Source organism: Chiloscyllium plagiosum, unplaced genomic scaffold (assembly GCF_037043375.1).
Source record: "Chiloscyllium plagiosum isolate Xiang-an unplaced genomic scaffold, Cpla_swu_hap1 HiC_scaffold_24, whole genome shotgun sequence".
Lineage (NCBI taxonomy): Eukaryota > Metazoa > Chordata > Chondrichthyes > Orectolobiformes > Hemiscylliidae > Chiloscyllium > Chiloscyllium plagiosum.
Window position 1 is genome coordinate 19,349,151 of NW_028270162.1, and position 23,009 is coordinate 19,372,159.

Genomic DNA, 23,009 nt, shown 5'->3' on the forward strand with positions numbered 1-23,009 from the left:
GCCCCCTCCTCTAGTCAGACTATCCACATACTGTTTCAAGAAACCCTCTTGGATGCACTTAAATTCTTTCCTGTATGGGAAGTTCAAATCACAACAATGACAACCCTGTTGTTATTGCATCTTCCCATAATCTGCCGACATACTCACTACCTAATCACTATTTACTGCACCTTTCTTGAATAAGTGTTGTTTTGATCACCAATAATTGTGTTTATTGCAGAAATGCAGTTGATAACCTGTTTAGATCAGGTTTTAAATAAAAAAAGATTACTTAATTGGCCATCTTGGTAACTAGCACAGCATTTTTGTTTTGTGACTCAGCAAGTAGTGGGGAAGTGCTTTCCTCCAGTCTTGATCACCAGACAAATAAATAAAATCAACAGGCTGATTAGTTACACAATAGCCTGAGGCTCCTAGTCAAGCCCACATAGATCTCTTCAATGTTTTTACAAAACTATATCTTATTATATAATCGTGAAACTAAAGACACATTTAAGAAATAAAAATGTCACTCTACAAATAGAACATGGAGACAGAAACATATGAAGTAAATAGCATGGTCTATTAGAATCGGCAAATAAATGACAGGTTCATGTTTTTCATGGAATCTGCACTCAAGCTGACATTAACTTCAGACATAATTTGCCTTGATTTGGATGAAAAAGTCAGAAGAGGGAAAGAAAATAAGTGTCAACTTTTACCACAGCATCTGCTAAAGTTTGGCTTCTCATGCTACAGCATTCTACCATGCTATCAATTGGTAGTCAATACTGTATTTTGTTTGGTACAGTAAAGATTAATTTTATGCTGTAAAAATAATACCTGTTGCATTTTTTTGTATTCTCCAACCCTGGCATATGCCATGAAGAGGTGCGAGTGATACTCCTCACTGCTTGGGACTTTTCGCACAGCAGCCTCATACAGCTTAGTAACCAGCTCAGCTGAAAAATAAATTCAACATATCACAACTTCATACAAAATATGTACAGCAAATATTTTTATAGGGGATGGTAGCACAGTGCTAATATTACTGGACTAGTAACCTAGAGGTCTGGACTAAGATAGCTGAGAGACAAGCTCAAATCCCACTAAATGTTGCCTCACAGCACCAGGGTCCCAGGTATGATTCCAGCCTTGGGTGACAGTCTGTGTGGAGTTTGCACATTCTCCCCATGTCTGCGTGGGGCTTCCTCTGGGTGCTCTGGTTTCCTCCCACAGTCCAAAGATGTGCAGGTCAGGTGAATTGGCCATGCTAAATTGTCCATAATGTTAGGTGCATTAGTCAGAGGGGGGTGGGTTACTCGTCAGAGGGTCAGTGTGGACTTGTGGGGCCGAAGGGCCTGTTTCCACACTGTAGGGAATCTAATCTAATCTAAATTAATTTAAGATGAACTAACCCACCAATCTAGAATAAAACACTAGAAACAGTTATGATGATTGTAAAATCTGATGCGTTTCTCCTTCAAAAGGAGAAGATTTGCTTTCCTCACCCAGCCTGGTCCAGAGACTCCAGACCGACAATAATAGCTGAAACACCTGAGGAAGCCAGTCAGCAACAACAGTAAGGGATGGACAATAAATGCTGTTTTTGTCAACAGTATATTCCAAATTCAAACAATAAAAAAGCAACTCAATTTTCTGTAGAAATAGCTCGAGATATTCAGCCAGTACGGATACCTATGTAATTAACACCTTTTAATTACGTGTTAAAAGGATAGTTTCGTCTTGTCCACTGTCTGTTAAGTACAGCAGATGCTAGCCAATAGGATTTAAGTGAAGCACAGTTACTTTCTCTCAATTTCCTTATTTCTTGGACAAGCCAAAAGGACCTGGACATAGCACACTAACATTGGGCATTGGATAAATTATAACAGACAACTATTTATTGGATGTCATTGCAGCAGATCGGTATTATCAAACAAGAGAGAGAGTAATTTCAGTTTAATTTTCAAATTTTTTCAGGAAAAAAATCCACAGGTCTCAGGTGGGTACATAAATTTAAGAAGGATTGTCAAATAGATTAATTTTAACTAAGCAGATATACAAGTAGCCCCTTTTCAGTCCTCTCTCCTCCCATTCTTCTGTGAGAACTTACGTCTGTGCATTTCACGATAAAGAATAGTGAGAGCTTGCAAAGAGTTGTCATCTGTGGGTTCAAGTGCAGCTACCTCCTGTGCCACAGCAAATGCCTCTTCTTGTTTGCCAGTCCGTTGCAACCCAATTGCTTTCAGGACCTAATTAGTCAGAACACAAAAGGAAATAAGTCTTCACAGCTGTCACTGGTATATTTTGCATATCGGTATCAATGAGTTTGGGAGAAAATCATGAAACATTTGACAATGCTTTGCAATTCTAACTCTGAGTGTTCTACACACCTTTATTGAGATAGGACTTTAAGATCTGGATTTTTTTTTCTTTAGATCTGAATGTTTTTCTTTCCTTTGGCTCTGTTTCTTTCATTTCTGCTGTTTTTTAAAAATTGTCTTTTGTAACCAAGATGGTGCTGGAGAATGACGACTGTATTGTATTCCAATACTTGAGTGCTTATGACAATAAAACTTAACGCTAATTCTAAAATTTTTAATTCATGACACTGAATTACCCCTCTTTGCAAATCTCTAACAAATCATAACATAAATGAGCGTTTACTCAAAATCAAATTTTTTCCAACATTTCTATAAGAAAAAGAGGAGAAAGAGTTATTCGGAAAGCATGTAGCATTTGCCATTGATACCCAAGGAGTCACACTGTTCATATTCTGTAACTTCAACATTAACCATGCCCATTACAATTTTAAGTAACAAAATGAAAGATTTTTATCTTCATGAAAACATGGATTCTGAAAGACTGCCTCGAAAGCAAACAATCAAAATATTAAGTGAAGTCTGAAAATGACAAGACAGCAAGAAATTGCAACATGATTAGGCTGTTTAGTCCTTCAAGCCTGCTACACCATTCAATAGAATTATGGCCGATCCAGCATTCCTCACAGCCACTTTCTTGCCATTTGCCAGTCACCCTCGATTCCCTCACTTATCCACAATCTATCTCAGCTTTCAATACACACAAGGACTTTGCCACCACATCTCTCTGTAGCAAAGAGTTCCAAAGATACTGAACTCTCTGAAAGAAGAAATTCCTCCTCATCTCAGTCTTAAGTTGACATGCTTCATTTTGAGACTATACCCTCTAGTCCTAAACTCTCAGAGGGGAAATATCCTCTGAGCATTTACCCTGTCAAACCCCTTAAGAATCCTATATATTGAGATCATCATTCATTCTTCTAAATTCCAATGAGTCCCAACTTGTTCGAACTTTGCTCATAAGACAATCCCTCCATACCAGGGATCGTTTTAGTGAACTTTCTCGAAACTGCCTTCAATGAAATAATACCTTTCCTTAAATAAAAAGGCCAAAACTGTTCACAGTACTCCAGGCGTGACCTCACCAACATCTTGCACAGTTGCAGTTTGACTTCCTGACTCTTATACTCCAACCCTCTTGAAATAAGGGCCAACATTTCATTGCCCTCCAGGTTACCTGCTGCACCTGTGTTCCTGCTTTCTGTCTTTCATACACAAGTACCCCCAAGTCCCTTTGCATTGCAGCTTTCTGTTTTTGTTTCCAATTTAAATACTACTGTTCTTTTATTCTCTCTTCTAAAATGAAGACTTCACATTTGCCCACATTATACTCCACATGCCAACTTTGTATCCATTTACTTTAACAATCAATCTCTCTCTCTCTCAAGTGTTTGTATCCATCTCACAATCTGCCTTGCCACCTATTTTAGCATCATATGCAAATTTTGCTTGAGTACTTTTACTTCCTTCCTCCGCGTCAGAGGTTTACAGTATTTGGCCCAATTTGTCCACGTTGCTCAGTTTTCACAAATAATCTAACCATAAATCCCTCCATACCTCTCCCATCCACGTACCTGTCCAAATGTTTCTTAAATGACAAAATTGTATTCACCTCCACCATTCCCTTTAGCAGCCTGTACCAGACACACACAACCTTCTGTGTTAAAATTGTCCCTCTGGATCCTTTTGCATCTCGCCCCTCTCACTTTAAAAGTATGCCCTCTAGCTTTTGACACCCATACCATAAGGAAAAACTGTTTGTTACCAACCTTATATATGCCTCTCATGATTTTACATACTTCTATAAGGTTACCCCTCAGTCTCCTACACTTCAGGAAAAAAGTTCAGCCTATCTCGTCTCTCCTTTTCACTCAAGCCTTCTAGTCCTGGTAGCATTCCAGTGAATCTTTTCTGCACTCTTTCAAGTTTAATAATATTCTTTCGAAAGTAGGGCCACCAGAACTGCAATAAATACTCCAAATGTGGCCTTACCAACATCTTGTACAGCTGCAACATGATATCCCCACTCCTATGCTCAGTGCTCTGATTGATGAAAACAAGCAGGCCAAAAGCTTCCTTCATTCTCTGTCTACCCATGACTCCAGTTTCAAGAAGCAATGAACTTGTACCCTTAGATCGCTTGTTCTCTAACACTCTCCCGGTCCTTACCATTGACTGTGTAAGCCCTGCCCTCGTTTGACCTACCAAAATGCACAATGGAGTTTAATTTAGATAAATTGCAATTATCTAAATTAACTGCATCTGCCACTCCTCAGCCTACTGGCCCAGTTGATCAACATCTTGTTGCATTCCCAGATAACCTTCTTCAAGGTCCACTATACCACCAGTCTTGGTGTCAGCTTCAAACTTACTAATCGTACTTCCTAAATTCTCATTCAAATCACTTGTATAAATGATGAACATCAGTGGACCAACCAACAATCCCTGTGGCACACCACTGGTCACAGGCCTCCAGTTTGAAAAGCAACCCTCTATCAATGGCTTCTACCTTCAAGCCAATTTTGTATCCAATTGGGCAGCTCTCCTGGCTAATAAGATTTAATCTTACTCAACAACCCATCATGTGGTACCTTTCAAAGGCTTTGCTAAAGTTTATGTAGACAACATCTACTTTCTTGGTCACTCCTTCAAAAAAACTTTCATCAAATTTGTGGGGCATGGCTTCCCACACTCAAAGCCATGCTGACTAACTGAAATGAGTCCTTTCCTCTCCAAATGCCTGTAAATCCTGACTCTTAGAATCGCCTCAGACGTTAGGCTGACCAGTCTAAAGTTCCCAAATATTTCCCTGCAGCCTTTCTTAAATAAAGGCACAACATTAGGTACCCTCCAATCTTCAGACACTCCATCTGTGGCTGACGATAATACAAATATGAGCTGAAAAATGTGTTGCTGGAAAAGCGCGGCAGGTCAGGCAGCATCCAAGGAGCAGGAGAATCGACATTTTGGGCATAAGCCCTTCTTCAGGACCTTCCTGAAGAAGGGCTTATGCCCGAAACGTCAATTCTCCTGCTCCTTGGATGCTGCCTGACCTGCTGCGCTTTTCCAGCAACACATTTTTCAGCTCATATTTGTATTATCGTCAGCCACAGATTTCCTGAAGAAGGGCTTATGCCCAAAACGTCGATTCTCCTGCTCCTTGGATGCTGCCTGACCTGCTGCGCTTTTCCAGCAACACATTTTTCAGCTCTGATCTCCAGCATCTGCAGTCCTCACTTTCTCCCAGTTGATAATACAAATATCTCCACCGGAGGCCCCACAATTTCCTCTCAAAGTCCTGGGATACACTTCGGCAGGTCCTGGAGATTCATTTACCTCGATGCGTTTTACAACTACCAGCACCACCTCTTCTGTAATGCGCACTCACTTCAAGACATCACTATTTTTCTTCCCCAAGTTCCCAAGCATTCATGCCTTTCTCAAAGTTAAAAATGCGGAGAAATATTCATTTAGGATCTCTTGTGGCTCTGCACATAGATGACTTTGTTGATCTCGGAGAGGCCCCATTCTCTCCCTTGTTAATTCTTTTGCCCTTCATTTACTTAGAGAATCCCTCTAGATTCTCTTTTACTTTATCTGCCATAGCCATCTTGTGCCCCCCCTTAGCCCTCCTGATTTTTCTCAAGTGTACTTTGACACCCTCTATGCTCAAGGAATTCACTTGATCCCAGCTGCCGATACATATCCTATGTTTCCTTGTTTTTCTTGACCAGGACCCCAATAACTCTAGTCATGCAGGGTTCTCCAATCCTGACAGCCTTACCCTTCACTTGAACAGGAACATGCTGGCCTTGAACCCTCATTAACTCACTTTTGAAAGCCTCCCACCTACCAGGTGTTCCTTTGCCTGCAAATAGCCTTCCCCAGTAGTATTTGAGAGTTCCCATCTAAGACCATCAAAACTGACCTTAGCCCAAATTAAAACTTTAACTTATGGACTAGGCCTATCTTTTTCCATAGCTGCTTTTAAACTAATGAAATTACGGTCACTGATCCCAAAGAGCTCCTCCACTAACATTTGCATCACTTGCCCTGCCTTATTTCCCAACAGCAGATCAAGTTTTGCCCCTTCTCTAATAGGGCCATCTGTGCAAGAAATTCTTCCTATCCACACTTAAATTTATCTCTATCCACATCCTTAACACTATGATAATCCCAGTCGATGTTAGGAAATTGAAAATTCCAATATTGTAACCCTATTATTCTTGCAGCTCGCTGCAGTCTCCTTAGATATTTGCCCCTCATATCCTGCTGACTATTGAGGGGCCTATTGTACAATGCTATCAAAGTGATCTCCCGTTTTATTTCTCCGTTCTACTCATACAGACTCGGGAACAAACCCTCAAGAATGTCTTCTCTCAGTACTGCCAGGTTGTTCTCCCGAATCAAAAATACAACTCCTCCTCCTCTCTTATTTCCCCTTTTATCGTATCTGTAGTATCTGTATCCCTGAACAGTAAACTGCCAGTTTCTGTATTTCCCCATAATATCCCAGTTCCATGCATCCATCCATGCCAGAGTTAATTTGCCTTATTTGTTAAGCTCTTGCACTGAAACAAATGCAATTTAACCCAGCTTCCCTTGCCCTTGTACTGTGTCCATCTCTACTCTGACTAATACCAGGATTACAAACACTGCCTTTACTACTTCACTTGCTCTCATTAACCCCTGTATTGTCCTCAAGCTACTCTTTCATCTCCTTTCTGCTTTGGATCTCACCCCAGTTATACTAGTTTAAACCTCTTCAAATCGGTCGAGCAAATCTCTCTGCCAAGATATTGGTTCCCTCTCTACATCAGGTGCCACACATGCCTCTTGCACAAGTACCTTTACATCAATCATCCAACAATGTGAATTCCTGTCCCCTGCATCAGTTCTCAAGCCAGGCATTCATCTCCCAAATCCTCCTATTCCTACTCTCACTAACACGTGGACATACTAATATGTATTGTAAACAACTGCAGTCCTAGTACTGATGTGTGAAATTCTTCTTGCAAAACGGAAAATGAACCCCATATACCCACTAGCTGTTTTCCCGGTTGTTAGCCAAACATATTCCAATCTTTCCTGATTAATAACTGACTTCTATATGAACTGTGAAGTTGCCTTTGTCTAACAATCATACTTTACCCCCTCAGAAGGGCATAACTTCACGAATGGAATGGTGAAATCTGTACTTAGTGGGGCAACACTTTCATCATGATCAGACAGATTTGACTTATCATAAAATTACAGAAGACCACGTGGTTTTGATATTACTACACGTTGTACACCAATAAATTAGAATTCAACAGTTGAATGATTTACTGCCTTTTTAATCTAGAAATAACCAGACTAAATATTGAGAATAATCAGAAACATGTCACTTCAAGTGAAACTTGCAATTGACAGCAGAACTATTTAGACCTATGCACTGTTGGGAATACTCATGCACTGCTTTTGAAGGGAGGGCTAACTTTACAATTACTATTACAATCATATCTCAAACTATAACTGTGAGAGGTAATTTCGGTTTAAACTTTAAGATGTGCCTGGACCACAGACTGATCTATAATAAAAGACAAAACCTTTGTTTCTTTTCTAACAACCATTTTATATACTCAAAAGTAGAGTAGTTTAAATTGTGCAGAATGCTGACAATTTGTGAGCGATAGTAAAAACAAGCAGGCTCTTGATTAATGAAGCCATTCACACAGCAGAGAAGGATGAGTCCTTGGTTGATAAGACTCCAGGATGGGAGGACGACTTGAGACATCTGTTTCAGATTAAAGCCTTTGACTGATAAGACTACAGGGTGAGAAAAACAACAAACTTTTGGAGCCTTTTGTTGCAGACTTTGTGATAAAAATAATGATGTTTTTAAGAATGTGAACCTCATGGCTTGTTGGAGCCAAGGAGAGGAGGGACTTGTCCTATATATAATGGAGACTTTGTAAGCCTCAGCGCGCCTTTTCTTTAAGGGTGCCCGACTCTGCAGACTTGACTTGTTAATAAAACTTTGTTTTCCTGAATTTGTCTAGAGCGATTATTGAGAAGCGATTTTCGTTTCTAACAATAACCATGAAAAAGGTTACATATTGCACTCCAATTTAGAAAACTAATGTTATGATTGCTTACCTTTGCACAGTGAAGGTCCCTGTGTTTTTTGAGCAATTTGTCAGCTTGCTGTATAGCCATCTTGTTATTGCCATTGTCCAGATAATCTGTGCAAAAGATACAATGTATAACTTTTCCTAAAACTGAGGTAAAAAGGTAGGGTACAATGTTTCTATTGAAAATAAAAAGAAGTGTCAAAACTAATGCAGGGCCAAATACACTAGTATTTTGAATGTCACTGAAGTATTGAAGGAAAATGCACACCATTCACATCAAGCACATGAGAACACCCAACCGTTGTATAATGCGTTAAGCTCTGAAAAGATTAATGCTGACAAATGCATTAAAGCACGACCCAAAGAATATATTATGTGAACTTCAGAAGACTAACAACTGAGGACCTTGAAAGAAATAGACCTACTCTCCAAGTCTACCTTAGTCTTTGTAATAAGCTCAGACCAAAATAACTTTCATTCAACAGTTATCAAAAAATAAACCATTGTTTGATTAAGACAACAGCCTCCTCTCATTAGGCTACTTGATCGTTTTCCTCGACCAAGCACACCCAGTAAATTCCACCCTAAAAGGAGGATAGCAACAGCAAATCTACCTATTGCTTTATTGGGGTGCGGGTGTCAACGGTGAGGTCAGCATTTATTGAAGACCACCAATTACACTCCATAAAGTGGTAGCCTTCTTGAACTGCTGCAGTCCTGGAGGTACAGGGATACCCACAGTGCTGTTATGAAGCAAGTTCCAGGATTTTCACCAGTGACAATGAAGAAATTGCGATATAGTTACAAGTCAGGATGGTGAATGATTTAGGAGGGAAATTACAGGTTGTGGCATTCTTGCAGAAGTGATGGCATAATAATATCACAGGACGAGTAATCTATAGCCCCAGGCAAATGTTCTGGGAACATGGGTTTGAATCCCATCATGTAAGATGATGATAAAGTAAAAGGAATCAAAAGGTACCCAAATGACAGCCATATAACCACTGTCAATTGTAGAACCCATCAGGTTTCACAAATGTCCTTTTGGAAAGGAAATTTGTTAACCTTACCTGGTCTGACAGATGTGCGGCCCTAGCCTTCCATCAATGTGGTTAACTCCCCTCTGAAATGGCTGAGCAAGCCATGGAGTTTATTAAACTCAAAGATTTTACTGAACCTTTTGATGACAATACCTCACACAAGAGCAGTGGTTAGGATACATTATACAACAGTAGTGTTTGATGCCAATGCTGACTCCTATAATGCTGTAGTTACATTCCCATGTGATGTTGTGTTAGAGAAAATTGCACAATAGAAATAATGGGGCCTATTGGAAAAACAGGGTTGGGGCAAACCACCAAAAATATCAGTAAAAATCCAAACAAAATAGTTAGCTTAACACAAATGATAGCACAGTCCAAGTAAACTTTTAAATATGTTTCAACAAAATAATACAGTAAATTTAACATTTTAAGGGTTTCTTGAATTAAACAACATCCTGTTCTGAAATTTGCTGGCACTGGTCTGGCTGCTGAATTCAATGCTATTATAGCTCCGAACTTTGATTTCCAGCTAAGTAGTCACAGTGTCATAGAGATGTACAGCAAGGAACCTGTCCATGCCGACCAGATATCCCAACCCAATCTAGTCCCACCTGCCAGCACCCGGCCCAAACCCTTCCTATTCATATACCCATCCAAATGCCTCTTAAATGTTGCAATTGTACCAGCCTCCACCACTTCCTCCGGCAGCTCATTCCATACCCGTAACACCCTGTGAGAAAAAGTTGCCCCTTGGGTGTCTTTTATATCTTTCCCCTCTCACCCTAAGCCTATGCCCTCTAGTTCTGGACTCCCCGATACCAGGGAAAAGAATTTGCCTTTTTACCCTATCCATGCCCCTCAATTTTGTAAACCTCTATAAGGTCACCCCTCAGCCTCCAATGCCAGGGTAAACAACCCCAGCCTGTTCATCCTCTCCCTATAGCTGAAGTCCTCCAACCCTGGCAAACTCCTTGTAAATCTTTTCTGAACCCTTTCAGGTTTCACAACATCTTTCCGATAGGAAGGAGACCAGAAATGCTGCAATATTCCAACAGTGGCCTAACCAATCTCCTGTACAGCTGCAACATGACCTCCCAACTCCTGTACTCAATACTCTGACCAATAAAGGAAAGCATACCAAATGCCTTCTTCACTATCCTATCTACCTGTGACTCCACTTTCAAGGAGCTGTGAACCTACACTTCAAGGTCTCTTTGTTCAGCAACACTCCCGAGGACCTTACCATTAAGTGAGTTTTGAGAAGATTTGTAGCTCAGGTTGAGGTTTTGGATGTAGGTATGCTTGGTGAGCTGAAAGGTTCATTTCCAGATATTTCATTACCTTTCTAGTGGACTTTATGCAAAGCAATGCTGAAAACTTCCTGCTCTCTATTTATATGTTCGGGTTGGTGATGTCATTTCCTGTGGTGAAGTCACTTCCTGTTCCTTTTCTCTGGGGGTGTTTGTTGATCGAGTTCTGGTTGGAATGCCATGCTTCTAGGAATTCTCGTGCATGTCTTTGTTTGGCTTGTCCTAGGATGGATGTGTTGTCCCAGTCTAAGTGGTGTCCTTCCTCATCCGTATGTGAGGATACTAGTGCGAGAGGGTCATGTCTTTTGGTGGCTAGTTGGTGTTCATGTATCCTGGTGGCTAGTTTTCTGCCTGTTTGTCCAATGTAATCTTTGCTACAGTCTTCGTATGGTATTTTGTAAATGACGTTAGTTTTGCTCATTGTCTGTTTAGGGTCTTTCAAGTTCATTAGTTGCTGTTTTAGTGTGTTGGTAGGTTTGTGGGCTACCATGATGCCAAGGGATCTGAGCAGTCTGGCAGTCATTTCTGAGATGTCTTTGATGTAGTGGAGAGTGGCTAGGGTTTCTGGACACGTTATGTCAGCTTGTTTGGGTTTGTTGCTGAGAAATCGGTGGACTGTGTTCATTAGGTACCCATTCTTTTTGATCACACGGTACAGGTGATTTTCCTCTGCTCTGAATAGTTCCCTTGTGCTGCATTGTGGTGGCTCATTGAAATAATGTTCTGATGCAGCTTTGATTGTGGGTGTTGGGATGATTGCTTCTGTAGTTTAATATTTCGTCTGTATGTGTTGCTTTTCTGTAGACGCTGGTTTGAAGTTCCCCATTGGCTGTTCGCTCTACTGTGACATCTGGGAATGGCAGTTTGTTGTTGTTTTCTTCCTCTTTAGTGAATTTTATGCCAGTAAGGGTATTAATGATGGTCTTGAAGATTTCCTCTAACTTGTTTCGTGATGACAAAGGAACCAGAGTTTGGGTTGGATGGTAGGCAGAGCTATTTGTTCAAGTCTCTGCATTACTGCCTCTGCTAAGAACCCTGATATTGGAGATCCCATGGGTGTTCCATTGGTTTGTCTCTAAGTTTTGTTGTTGAAGGTCAAGTGGGTGCTAAGGCATAGGTCCACTAGCTTGATGATATTCTCCTTATTGATGAAGTTAGTGGTGTTTGGTGTCTGTATCTTTGGGTCTTCTAATAGAGTAGTCAGTGTTTTCTTGGCCAGGTTAATGTTGATTGAGGTAAACAGGGTTGTTACATCAAAGGAGACCATTATTTCATCCTCTTCTAGCTTAGATAGATGTGTCCACCAGGATACATGAACACCAACTAGCCACAAAAAGACATGACCCTCTCTCACTAGTATCCTCACATATGGATGAGGAAGGACACCACTTTGACTAGGACAAGCCAAACAAAGACACGCACGAAAATTCCTGGAAGCATGGCATTCCAACCAGAACTCTATCAACAAACACATCGAGTTAGACCCCATCTACCACCCCCTGAGAAAAAGAACAGCAAGTGACTTCACCACAGGAAATAACATCACCAAAGGAAATGACATCACCAACCCAAAGAAACCCAAACATATAAATAGTAAGCAGGAAGTTTCAGCATTGCTTTGCATAAAGTCCACTGAAGATGTTACCTAGTAAGGTAATGAAACGTCTGGAAATGAACCTTTCAGCTCAGCTCGCAAACCTACATCCTTAGTATTAAGTGTATAAGTCCTGCTAAGATTTGCTTTCACAAAATGTAGCACCCCGCATTTATCTGAATTAAACTCCATCTGCCACTTCTCAGCCCACTGGCCCACCTGGTCAAGATTGTGTTGTAATCGGAGGTAACCGTCTTCGCTGTCCACTACACCTCCAATGTTGGTGTCATCTGCAAACTTACTAACTGTACCTCTTATGCTCGCATCCAAATCATTTATGTAAATGACAAAAAGTAGAGGACCCAGCACCGATCCTTGTGGCACTCCACTGGTCACAGGCCTCCAGTCTGAAAAACAACCCTCCACCACCACCCTCTGTCTTCTACCTTTGAGCCAGTTCTGTATCCAAATAGCTCGTTCTCCCTGTATTCCATGAGATTTAACCTTGCTAATCAGTCTCACGTGGGGAACCTTGTCGAACGCCTTACTGAAGTCCATATAGATCACACCATCCGCTCTGCCCTCATCAATCATGTGGGCGGCACGGTGGCACAGTGGTTAGCACTGCTGCCTCACAGCGCCAGAGACCCGGGTCAAATTCCCGCCTCAGGCGACTGACTGTGTGGAGTTTGCACATTCTCCCCGTGTCTGCGTGGGTTTCCTCCGGGTGCTCCGGTTTCCTCCCACAATCACAAAGATGTGCAGGTCAGGTGAATTGGCCATGCTAAATTGCCCGTAGTGTTAGGTAAGGGGTAAATGTAGGGGCATGGGTGGGTTGCGCTTCGGCGGGGTGGCGTGGACTTGTTGGGCCGAAGGGCCTGATTCCACACTGCTAACCACTATACCACCGTGCCGCCCACGAGGTCAATTCCTGGAATGGCGGGATTACCTTATGCTGAAAGACTGGAGCAACTGGGCTTGTATACCCTTGAGTTTAGAAGACTGAGAGGGGATCTGATTGAGACATATAAGGTTATTAAAGGATTGGACACTCTGGAGGCAGGAAACATGTTTCCGCTGATGGGTGAGTGCCAAACCAGAGGACACAGCTTAAAAATAAGGGGTAGACCATTTAGGACAGAGATGAGGAGAAACTTCTTCACCCAGAGAGTGGTGGATGTGTTGAATGCTCTGCCCCAGAGGGCAGTAGAGGCCCAGTCTCTGGATTCATTTAAGAAAGAGTTGGATAGAGGTCTCAAGGATTGTGGAATCAAGGGTTATGGAGAAAAGGCAGGAACAGGATACTGATTAAGGATGATCAGCCATGATCATATTGAATAGTGGTGCAGGCACGATGGGCAGAATGGCCTACTCCTGCACCTATTGTCTATCCCAGTCCCATACTCCTAATCATGCCCTGAGTTCATCTGCCTTCCCTGTTACGCCCCTTGCATTGAAATAAATGCTGTTTAATTTATTCATCCTACCTTGTCCCTGCCTGCTCTGACTGTTTAACTCGCTTCTGTTCTCAACTGTGCCAGTCTCAGATTGATCTCTTTCCTCACTATCTCCCTGGCTCCCACCCCCCCCCCCCCCACACCCCACCACCTTACTAGTTTAAATCCTCCCAAGCAGCTCACGCAAATCTCCCTGCCATTATATTAGTCCCCTTCCAATTTAGGTGCAATCCGTCCTTCTTGTACAGGTCACTTGTACCCCAAAAGAGATTCCAATGATCCAAAAATGTGAATCCTTCTCCCATACACCAGCTCCTCAGCCATGAATTCATCTGCTCTATCCTCCTATTCTTCCTCACTCGCTCGTAGCACTGGGAGTAATCCAGATGTTACTCACATCATAATGCAGATAAAGACATTCAACCAATAGGATTTCTCCTCAACAAACTTATTCCCAAAAACATTTTCAAGGAGAAAGAGAAAATGCAGCAAGTTTTCTTTTGGCGTGAGTAAAATCTCTTTTTTGAGGGCGTGGCTTGTGTTGGAATGCCCCAAACAGCTGGAGGTTTTAATGGGTCTCGGGTTTCAGAGAAAATGAGAGGTCAAGACTCTCAGATTTTCCTTCCAGCTCTTTACACAGGTTTGGCTCTATACCATCAGTGCTTACATGTACCCATTCTTTCGGTCAAATCCTTCAGATTTAGTCAGGACAAATTCTTTCATCTCAACAAAGCTTCATGATTGTGCTTATTAAATACACCTGCTGAAAATTCTTATTACTGTTGAGAGTCATAGAACTGTACAGCATGGAAATAGACCCTTCAGTCTGACCTGTCCATGCCCACCAGACATCCAAAATTAATCTAGTCCTAATTTGCCAGCACTTGGCCCATGTACACACCCAGATTCCTTTTAAATGCTGTAGTTGTACGAGTCTCCACAACGTCCTCTGGCAGCTCATTCCATATACACACCAGCCTCTGCATGAAAACATTGCCCCTTTGGTCCCTTGTAAATCTTTCCCCTCTCATCTTACACCCATGCCCTATCGGTTTGCACTCCCCTACCCTGGTGAGAAGACCTTGTCTATTTACCCTATCCATGCCTCTCATGATTGCTCCAGGGAAAATAGCTCCAGCCTATTTAGCCTCTCCCTGTAGATTCAACTCTCGCAACATCCTTGTAAATCTTTTCTGAACCCTTTCAAGTTTCACACCATCTTTCCGAGAGCAGGGAGACCAGAATTGCATGCAGTATTCCAATAGTGGCCTAACCAATGTTCTGTAAAGCACTAACATGCTCCTACACACAATGCACCGACTAATAAAGGTAAGTATACCAAACACCTTCTTCATTAACCTGTCTACGTGCACCATCACTTTCAAAGAACAATGAACCTGCACACTTTTTGTTCAGCAACTGCCCAGGTTGAACATGATAATTTGCCTTCTACCTCTTTTCTTGGCTTGCAAAGAGAAGGCAGCACATGATGAGGAGGAGGAGGAAGAGAGAGGGTCATTCCCCCACATCAACACCAGATAAAGAAAATGAAATTGCTTCTCTTACCTGTCCTGAAATATACTAAGTAATACTACTGATATTCTTTCTCGGTAGATATCAATTTAAATCTCATTTAGAAAGAAAAATCTGAGTTAATGCCACTGACTCTTTTCAAAAAATGAGCTCCTGACTGGCAGAGTCACAAAGATTCTTAAAATGGGAGTAAGGGGAGAGAAACACAAAATTGCATGAAAGCAAGCTCAAAGATTGTTTGCAGGGGTCCTCACCTGAAGTGCTCCTTCTTTTTAAAATTAAGTATGAACACTTCAGTCATATTTTCAGTGTCTCCTATGCATTCAACTTGATTAAACTACACATCAGCTTTTACAGAAAATTAACTCTCCTGGTACCACCGTATGTTGAAATTCATTAAGCTACTACAATCAACATGCATGATCATTTATAGTTTCCCAAAAGAAACCAAAAAAAACTACAGATGCTGGAAATCCAAAAGAAAAACAAAAATTGCTGGGAAAACTCAGCAGGTTTGGTAGTATCTATGGAGAGAAAGCAGAGTCAATTTTTTGAAACCAGTGACCTCTCTTCCGAAGGGTCTCTCCACAGATGCTGCCAAACCTGCTGAGTTTTCCCAGCAATTACTGTTTTTGTTTCTTTTTTTACCAACTTATTTAGATAAATGGCATCTGTCACAAATTATCAGCAAACCATTCACAACACATTTTTAAAGTACATTTAAAAAGTATGCCTAAAACTTGTTGAACTCATACAATGTAGATTGACTTTTATGACCTTCCAAAATTCTAGACACTTGCAAGAGGATCACCATTTTATGCTTGACCTTCTTGTCACTGTGAATGCTCTACGATGTCATGCATGTGTGCACAGAAAAATCATTAGGTCCCACCAACCACATGAAGTCGGATTCAAAACTAAATAAAAACATGTGAGCTCTTCCAGTGATTTAATGGGCAACATGACATTTATGACAAATGATTCACTGGGTGTGGAAGTATCATAGAGATCAGAACTGTTAATTGTTCTTGGCAAAGACAGTGGTTAGATCAAAACTGAGCTGAACATATTGAACAAAATTTCCCAGACAGAGAGGTATAACTCAAAAAGGCATCCCATCTCTCAAAGTACAACAGGCTTTGTCCCTCAAATTCTGAAATTATCATGTACAGTACCAATATATCATAAATCAAAGTGCTCACATCATGACAGTGACAAGTAGGTTAGACCAGGGAAACCCAGTGGATGTGGTCTATCTAGAGTTTCAAAAGGCCTTTGATAAGGTGCCACACGGGAGGCTGCTGAGCAAGGTGAGGGCCCATGGTGTTCGAGGTGAGCTGCTGGGATGGATTGAGGATTGGCTGTCTAATAGAAGGCAGAGAGTTGGGATAAAAGGTTCTTTTTCAGAATGGCAGCCGGTGACGAGCGGAGTCCCGCAGGGTTCGGTGCTGGGGCCACAGCATTATATATTAACGATTTGGATGAGGGAACCGGGGGCATTCTAGCGAAGTTTGCCGATGATACGAAGTTAGGTAGACAGGCAGGTAGTACTGAGGAAGTGAGGAGGCTACAGAAGGATCTTGACAGGTTGGGAGAGTGGTCCAGGAAATGGCTGATGGAATTTAACGTGAGCAAGTGCGAGGTCTTGCACTTTGGCAAAAAGAATAAAAGCATAGACTACTTTCTAAATGGTGAGAAAATTAATAAAGCCAAAGCACAAAGGGATCTGGGAGTGCTAGTCGAGGATTCTCTAAAGGTAAACATGCAGGTTGAGTCCGTGATTAAGAAAGCGAATGCAATGTTGTCTCTTATCTCAAGAGGGTTGGAATATAAAAGCAGAGATGTACTACTAAGACTTTATAAAGCTCAGGTTAGGCCCCATTTGGAGTACTGTGTCCAGTTTTGGTCCCCACACCTCAGGAAGGACATACTGGCACTGGAACGTGTCCAGCGGAGATTCACACGGATGATCCCTGGAATGACAGGTCTAACATATGAGGAACGGCTGAGGATACTGGGATTGTATTCATTGGAGTTTAGAAGATTAAGGGGAGACTTAATAGAGACGTACAAAATAATACATGGCTTGGAAAAGGTGGATGCTAGGAAATTGTTTCAGTTAAACGAGGAGACTAGGACCCGTGGACACAGCCTTAGAATTAGAGGGGGTCATTTCAGAACAGAAATGCGGAGACATTTCTTCAGCCAGAGAGTGGTGGGCCTGTGGAATTCATTGCCACGGAGTGCAGTGGAAGGCGGGACGCTAAATGTCTTCAAGGCCGAGATTGATAGATTCTTGTTGTCTCAAGGAATTAAGGGCTACGGGGAGAACGCTGGTAAGTGGAGCTGAAATGCGCATCAGCCATGATTGAATGGCGGAGTGGACTTGATGGGCCGAATGGCCTTACTTCCACTCCTATGTCTTATGGTCTTATGCTGAGCACTTGTGTCTTCATAACTGTCAAAAGCATTAATGTTTGATGTATAAACATTATGCATGAATAGAATGATAAAGCAGAGCAGGAGATTAAATCACATTGCCTGAGCCATCTCATTCAAAGAGCGAGAAGATGTGAAGGGTTTAGAGGTTTATAGGCTAAATCCTGGAAAATTGGACTCGGTCAGATTCAGATGTCTGGTTGACGCGGATGGGTTGAACAGAATGCTGTTTCTGTACTATGTGACTCTATGACCTTATGACATAGGAAGAAAACTCAGTCACTCAGTCCACTGAGTTTGCTCCATCCCTCACTGAGATCTTCACAGATCTGATAATGCTCACTACCACTTTCCTGCCTTTTCACCATGATCTTGATACCCAAGCTAATTAAAAATCTGTCTATCTTAATCTTGAATATATGTCACAATCCAACCTTGACAGCCCTCTGTGGTAAAGAATTTCTCTTCATCTCTGTCTGAAATTTGCTACCTTTTATTCTGAACTTACGTCCTCCGGTCCTCGACTCTCCCATAAGGGGAAACAATCTGTCTACATCTACCCGATGAAGACCCTGAAGAATCTTGTATATTCCAAAAAGTGTTGACCAAATGGTTCTCCGTAGACCTGCAAATTTGTTCATGTATATAATTCTTCTTCAAAAGGTGGCATTAAATCTGCTTTAAATTAAAGGAAATCTTGTCAGAAGCATAACGTTTAAGTGTTGATCCTGGCAAAAGAATGGTAGGAATTGTGACTGAAAAGTTACACAACTGAAATGTTCGTTCTTTTTCTTCTCGCACTTAGAGCATTTTAAAAATATTATAATTAGTTTTGATCCTTCTTGCTTGATTCACTTTTACTGGTTCTGTTGAAAAGACTCGACCACAACGTTGTTGGGGAAGTTCTTCGGAGAAATGAAACCAATCAAATGAAAACCACTACTTGAAGACCTCTATTGTTAGAGAATTGAAAGGACATTTTTCCAGCAATACTCATGCCAAATCCCTCAAAAAAGTAGAAACAGGAGTGGGTAATTCAATGTTAATATGATTTGATCATGACTGATCTAATTATCTTTGTTTTTGTTGCATCTACCTCAATACTTTTATCAAAAATGGATCCTTCTATGACTAAAAATTTTCAATTGGCCCATCATCCATCGCTTACTGAGGGAAGACAATTCCTTATCACTAGTCTGTAAACAAATGCTTCTTAATTCAACCCCTCAATTGCTTAATTTTAGTATGAAGATTGTGCCAATATGTTTTGGATTCTAAAACAAAAGGAAGTAATTACACGTATCTAATAGTTTCATCATTATATACGCTACCATGAATGCAATCCAGGGCAAATGTAAGCCAGGTTAATACATCCAGTTTTCAAGAGTCATATTTTAAACACCAGTATAATTTTAGTCAATCTGCAATATACATTACCATTGATATACATATCCTGAGTTGTGGTCCTCAAAATAGAATGCAGTAGTCAAGGCTATACAACATATTTTCCCATTTTTATCCTAGCACTGGAGATGTTGTTGAACAATCCATTAGCCTTTTGAATACACTTTATATCTGTGCACTTATGTTCAAAATGTATAATTGGAGACCCAAATCCTTTTGCTCCCCTACACACATCAGTTTGTGGCAAAATGCTGCATAACTAGATGCCAGGGTGATTTATTTGCTGAGTAAGCTAGGAAGAAAATTTGAGAGATTCTTAAAAAGATTCCAATTAGACAATAGGTGCAGGAGTAGGCCATTCTGCCCTTCGAGCCTGCACCACCATTCAATATGATCATGGCTGATCATCCTTTATCAGTATCCTGTTCCTGCTTTATCTCCATAACCCTTGATTCCACAATCCTTGAGAGCTCTATTCAAATCTTTCTTAAATGAAACCAGAGACTGGGTCTCCATTGCCCTCTGGAGCAGAGCATTCCACACAGCCACCACTCTCTGGGTGAAGAAGTTTCTCCTCATCTCTGTCCTAAATGGTCTACCCCGTATTTTTAAGCTGTGTACTCTGGTTCGGCACTCACCCATCAGCAGAAACATGTTTCCTGCCTCCAGAATGTCCAATCCTTTAATAACCTTATATGTCTCAATCAGATCCCCTCTCAGTCTTCTAAACTCAAGGGTATACAAGCCCAGTTGCTCCAGTCTTTCAGCATAAGGTAATCCCGCCATTCCAGGAATTGACCTCATGAACCTACGCTGCACTCCCTCAATAGCCAGAATGTCTTTCCTCAAATTTAGAGACCAGAACTGCACACAGTACTCCAGGTGTGGTCTCACCAGGGCCCTGTACAGCTGCAGAAGAACCTCTTTGCTTCTATACTCAATCCCTCTTGTTATGAAGGCCAGCATGCTATTAGCCTTCTTCACTACCTGCTGTACCTGCATGCTTACCTTCATTGACTGGTGTACAAGAACACCCAGATCTCTCTGTACTGCCCCTTTACCTAAATTGATTCCATTGAGGTAGTAATCTGCCTTCCTGTTCTTGCCACCAAAGTGGATAACCATACACTTATCCACATTAAACTGCATCGGCCATGCATCTGACCACTCACCTAACCTGTCCAGGGCACCCTGTAATCTCCTAACATCCTCCTCACATTTCACCCTGTTACCCAGTTTAGTATCACCAGCAAATCTGCTACTGTTATTACTAATACCATCTTCTATATCATTAACATATGTTGTAAAAAGCTGCGGTCCCAGTACTGATCCCTGCGGTACCCCACTGGTCACTGCCTGCTATTCTGAAATGGAGTCTTTTATCACTACTCTTTGTTTCCTGTCAGCCAACCAACTTTCAATCCAAGTTAGTACTTTGCCCCCAATACCTGTGCCCTAATTTTGCTCACTAACCTCCTATGTGGGACTTTATCAAAAGCTTTCTGAAAGTCCAGGTACACTACATCTACTGGATCTCCCTCGTCCATCTTCAGAGTTACATCCTCTAAAAATTCCAGAAGATTAGTCAAGCATGATTTCCCCTTCATAAATCCATGCTAACTCTGACCTATCCTGTTACTGCTATCTAGATGTGTCGTAATTTCATCCTTTATAATAGACTCCAGCATCTTTCCCACCACTGAGGTCAGACTAACTGGTCTATAACTTCCTGCTTTCTCTCTCCCTCCTTTCTTAAAAAGTGGTACAACATTAGCCATCCTCCAATCCGCAGGAACTGATCCTGAATTTATCGAGCTCTCGAAAATAATCACCAACGCATCCGCGATTTCTGGAGCCACCTCCTTCAGTACCCTGGGATGTAGACCATCAGGCCCCGGGGACTTATCAACCTTCAGACCTAACAGTCTCTCCAACACCAATTCCTGGCAAATATAAATTCCCTTCAGTTCAGGTCCTTCAGCCACTGTTACCTCAGGGAGATTGCTTGTGTCTTCCCCAGTGAACACAGATCTGAAGTACCAATTCAATTCTTCTGCCATTTCTTTGTTCCCCGTAATATATTCCTCTGTTTCTGTCTTCAAGGGCCCAATTTTAGTCTTAACCATTTTTTTGCCTTTCACATACCTAAAAAAAAAATTACTATCCTCCTTTATATTATTGGCCAGTTTACCTTCGTACCTCATTTTTCCTCTGCATATTTCCTTCTTCGTAATCCTCTGTTGCTCTTTAAAAGCTTCCCAGTCCTCAGTTTTCCCACTTATCTTAGCTATGTTATACTTTTCCTCTTTTAACTTTATATGTTTCTTAACTTCCCTCGTCAGCCACGGCTACTCATGCCTCCTCCTAGGATCTTTCTTCCTTTTAGGAATGAACTGATCCTGCAACTTCTGCATTATACACAGAAATATCCGCCATTGTTCCTCCATTGTCATCCCTGCTAAGGTATTGCACCATTGAACTTTGGCCAGCTCCTCCCTCATAGCTCCATAGTTCCCTTTATTCAACAGAAAATTGTCACTTCCGATTGTACCCTCTCCCTCTCAAATTGTAGATTGAAGCTTATTGTATTATGGTCACTAGTTCCCAATGGCTCCTTCACTTCAAGGTCCCTGACCAATTCTGGTTCGTTGCACAATACCAGATCCAGAATTGCCTTCTCCCGGTCGGCTCCAGCACCAGCTGTTCTAAGAATCCATCTCTGAGGCACTCCACAAAGTCTCTTTCTTGAGGTCCAATACCATCCTGATTCTCCCAGTCTACCTGCATGTTGAAATCCCCCATAACAACTGTAGTAACATCTTTGCGACAGGCCAATTTCAGCTCCTGAGTTAACTTACATCCGACATCCAGACTACTATTTGGGGGCCTGTAGATAACTCCCAAGAGGGTCTTTTTACCCTTAGTATTTCTCAGCTCTATCCACACTGACTCTACATCTCCTGATTCTAGGTCCCCCCACGCAAGGGACTGAATATCGGCCCTTACCAACATGGCCACCCCACCCCCTCTGCCCGTCAGTCTGTCCTTACGATAGCACGTGTAGCCTTGAATATTCATTTCCCAGGCCCTGTCCACTTGAAGCCACGTCTCAGTTATCCCCACAATATCGTATCTGCCAATTTCCAAAAGAGCCTCAAGCTCATCTATCTTATTTCTAATGCTTCATGCATTCATGTATAGTATTTTTAATTTGTTACTGCCCTCACCCTATTTCACTCAACCTTACAGCATGACCCCTTTCTGAGTTTTCTGCCTCATTGATACAGTTGTCTTTCTTGACTTCCCTTGTTCTAACTTTCCCACCAATTTCCTTCTTAAATATCCAGTTTGTCCCCTCCCCCCCGCTACTTAGTTTAAACGTAGCTGTGTTGCAGTAGCAAACCCGTCTGCCAGAATGCTGGTCCCTAACCTATTCAGGTGCAAACCGTCTCTCTTGTAGAATTTATGCTTACCACAAAACATACCCCAGTGATCCAAGAATTCAAATCCTTGCTTCCTGCACCAGTTCCCCAGCCACATGTTCAAGTCCATTATCTCCCTGTTTCTGGCCTCACCAGCCCGAGGAACTGGAAGCAAACCGGAGATAACCACCTTGGACACCCTGCTTTTCAGCCTTCTTCCTCGTTCTCTGAAGTCCCGCTGTAGTATGTTCCTCTTCTTCCCGACATCATTTGTGCCGACATGTACCACCACCTCTGGCTCTTCACCTTCGTCTTTGAGGATTTCCTGCAC

At 41.8% G+C, this 23,009-nt stretch overlaps 1 protein-coding gene across 3 annotated transcripts in view; it reads right to left on the reverse strand.

The window, feature by feature from the left end:
• naa25 (N-alpha-acetyltransferase 25, NatB auxiliary subunit) overlaps positions 1 to 23,009 on the reverse strand; it is a 98,454-nt gene that overhangs the window by 63,775 nt on the left and 11,670 nt on the right. For 2 of the 3 annotated variants that reach the window (XM_043715557.2, XM_043715554.2), the window contains exons 2-4: positions 8,502 to 8,587; positions 2,096 to 2,234; positions 823 to 941 (exon numbers count right to left, since the gene is read on the reverse strand). In XM_043715557.2, the coding sequence (XP_043571492.1) occupies positions 823 to 941; positions 2,096 to 2,234; positions 8,502 to 8,587 (344 nt within the window). The remainder of the gene's footprint in view (positions 1 to 822; positions 942 to 2,095; positions 2,235 to 8,501; positions 8,588 to 23,009) is intronic. The other variant, XM_087999960.1, reaches the window with a different exon arrangement.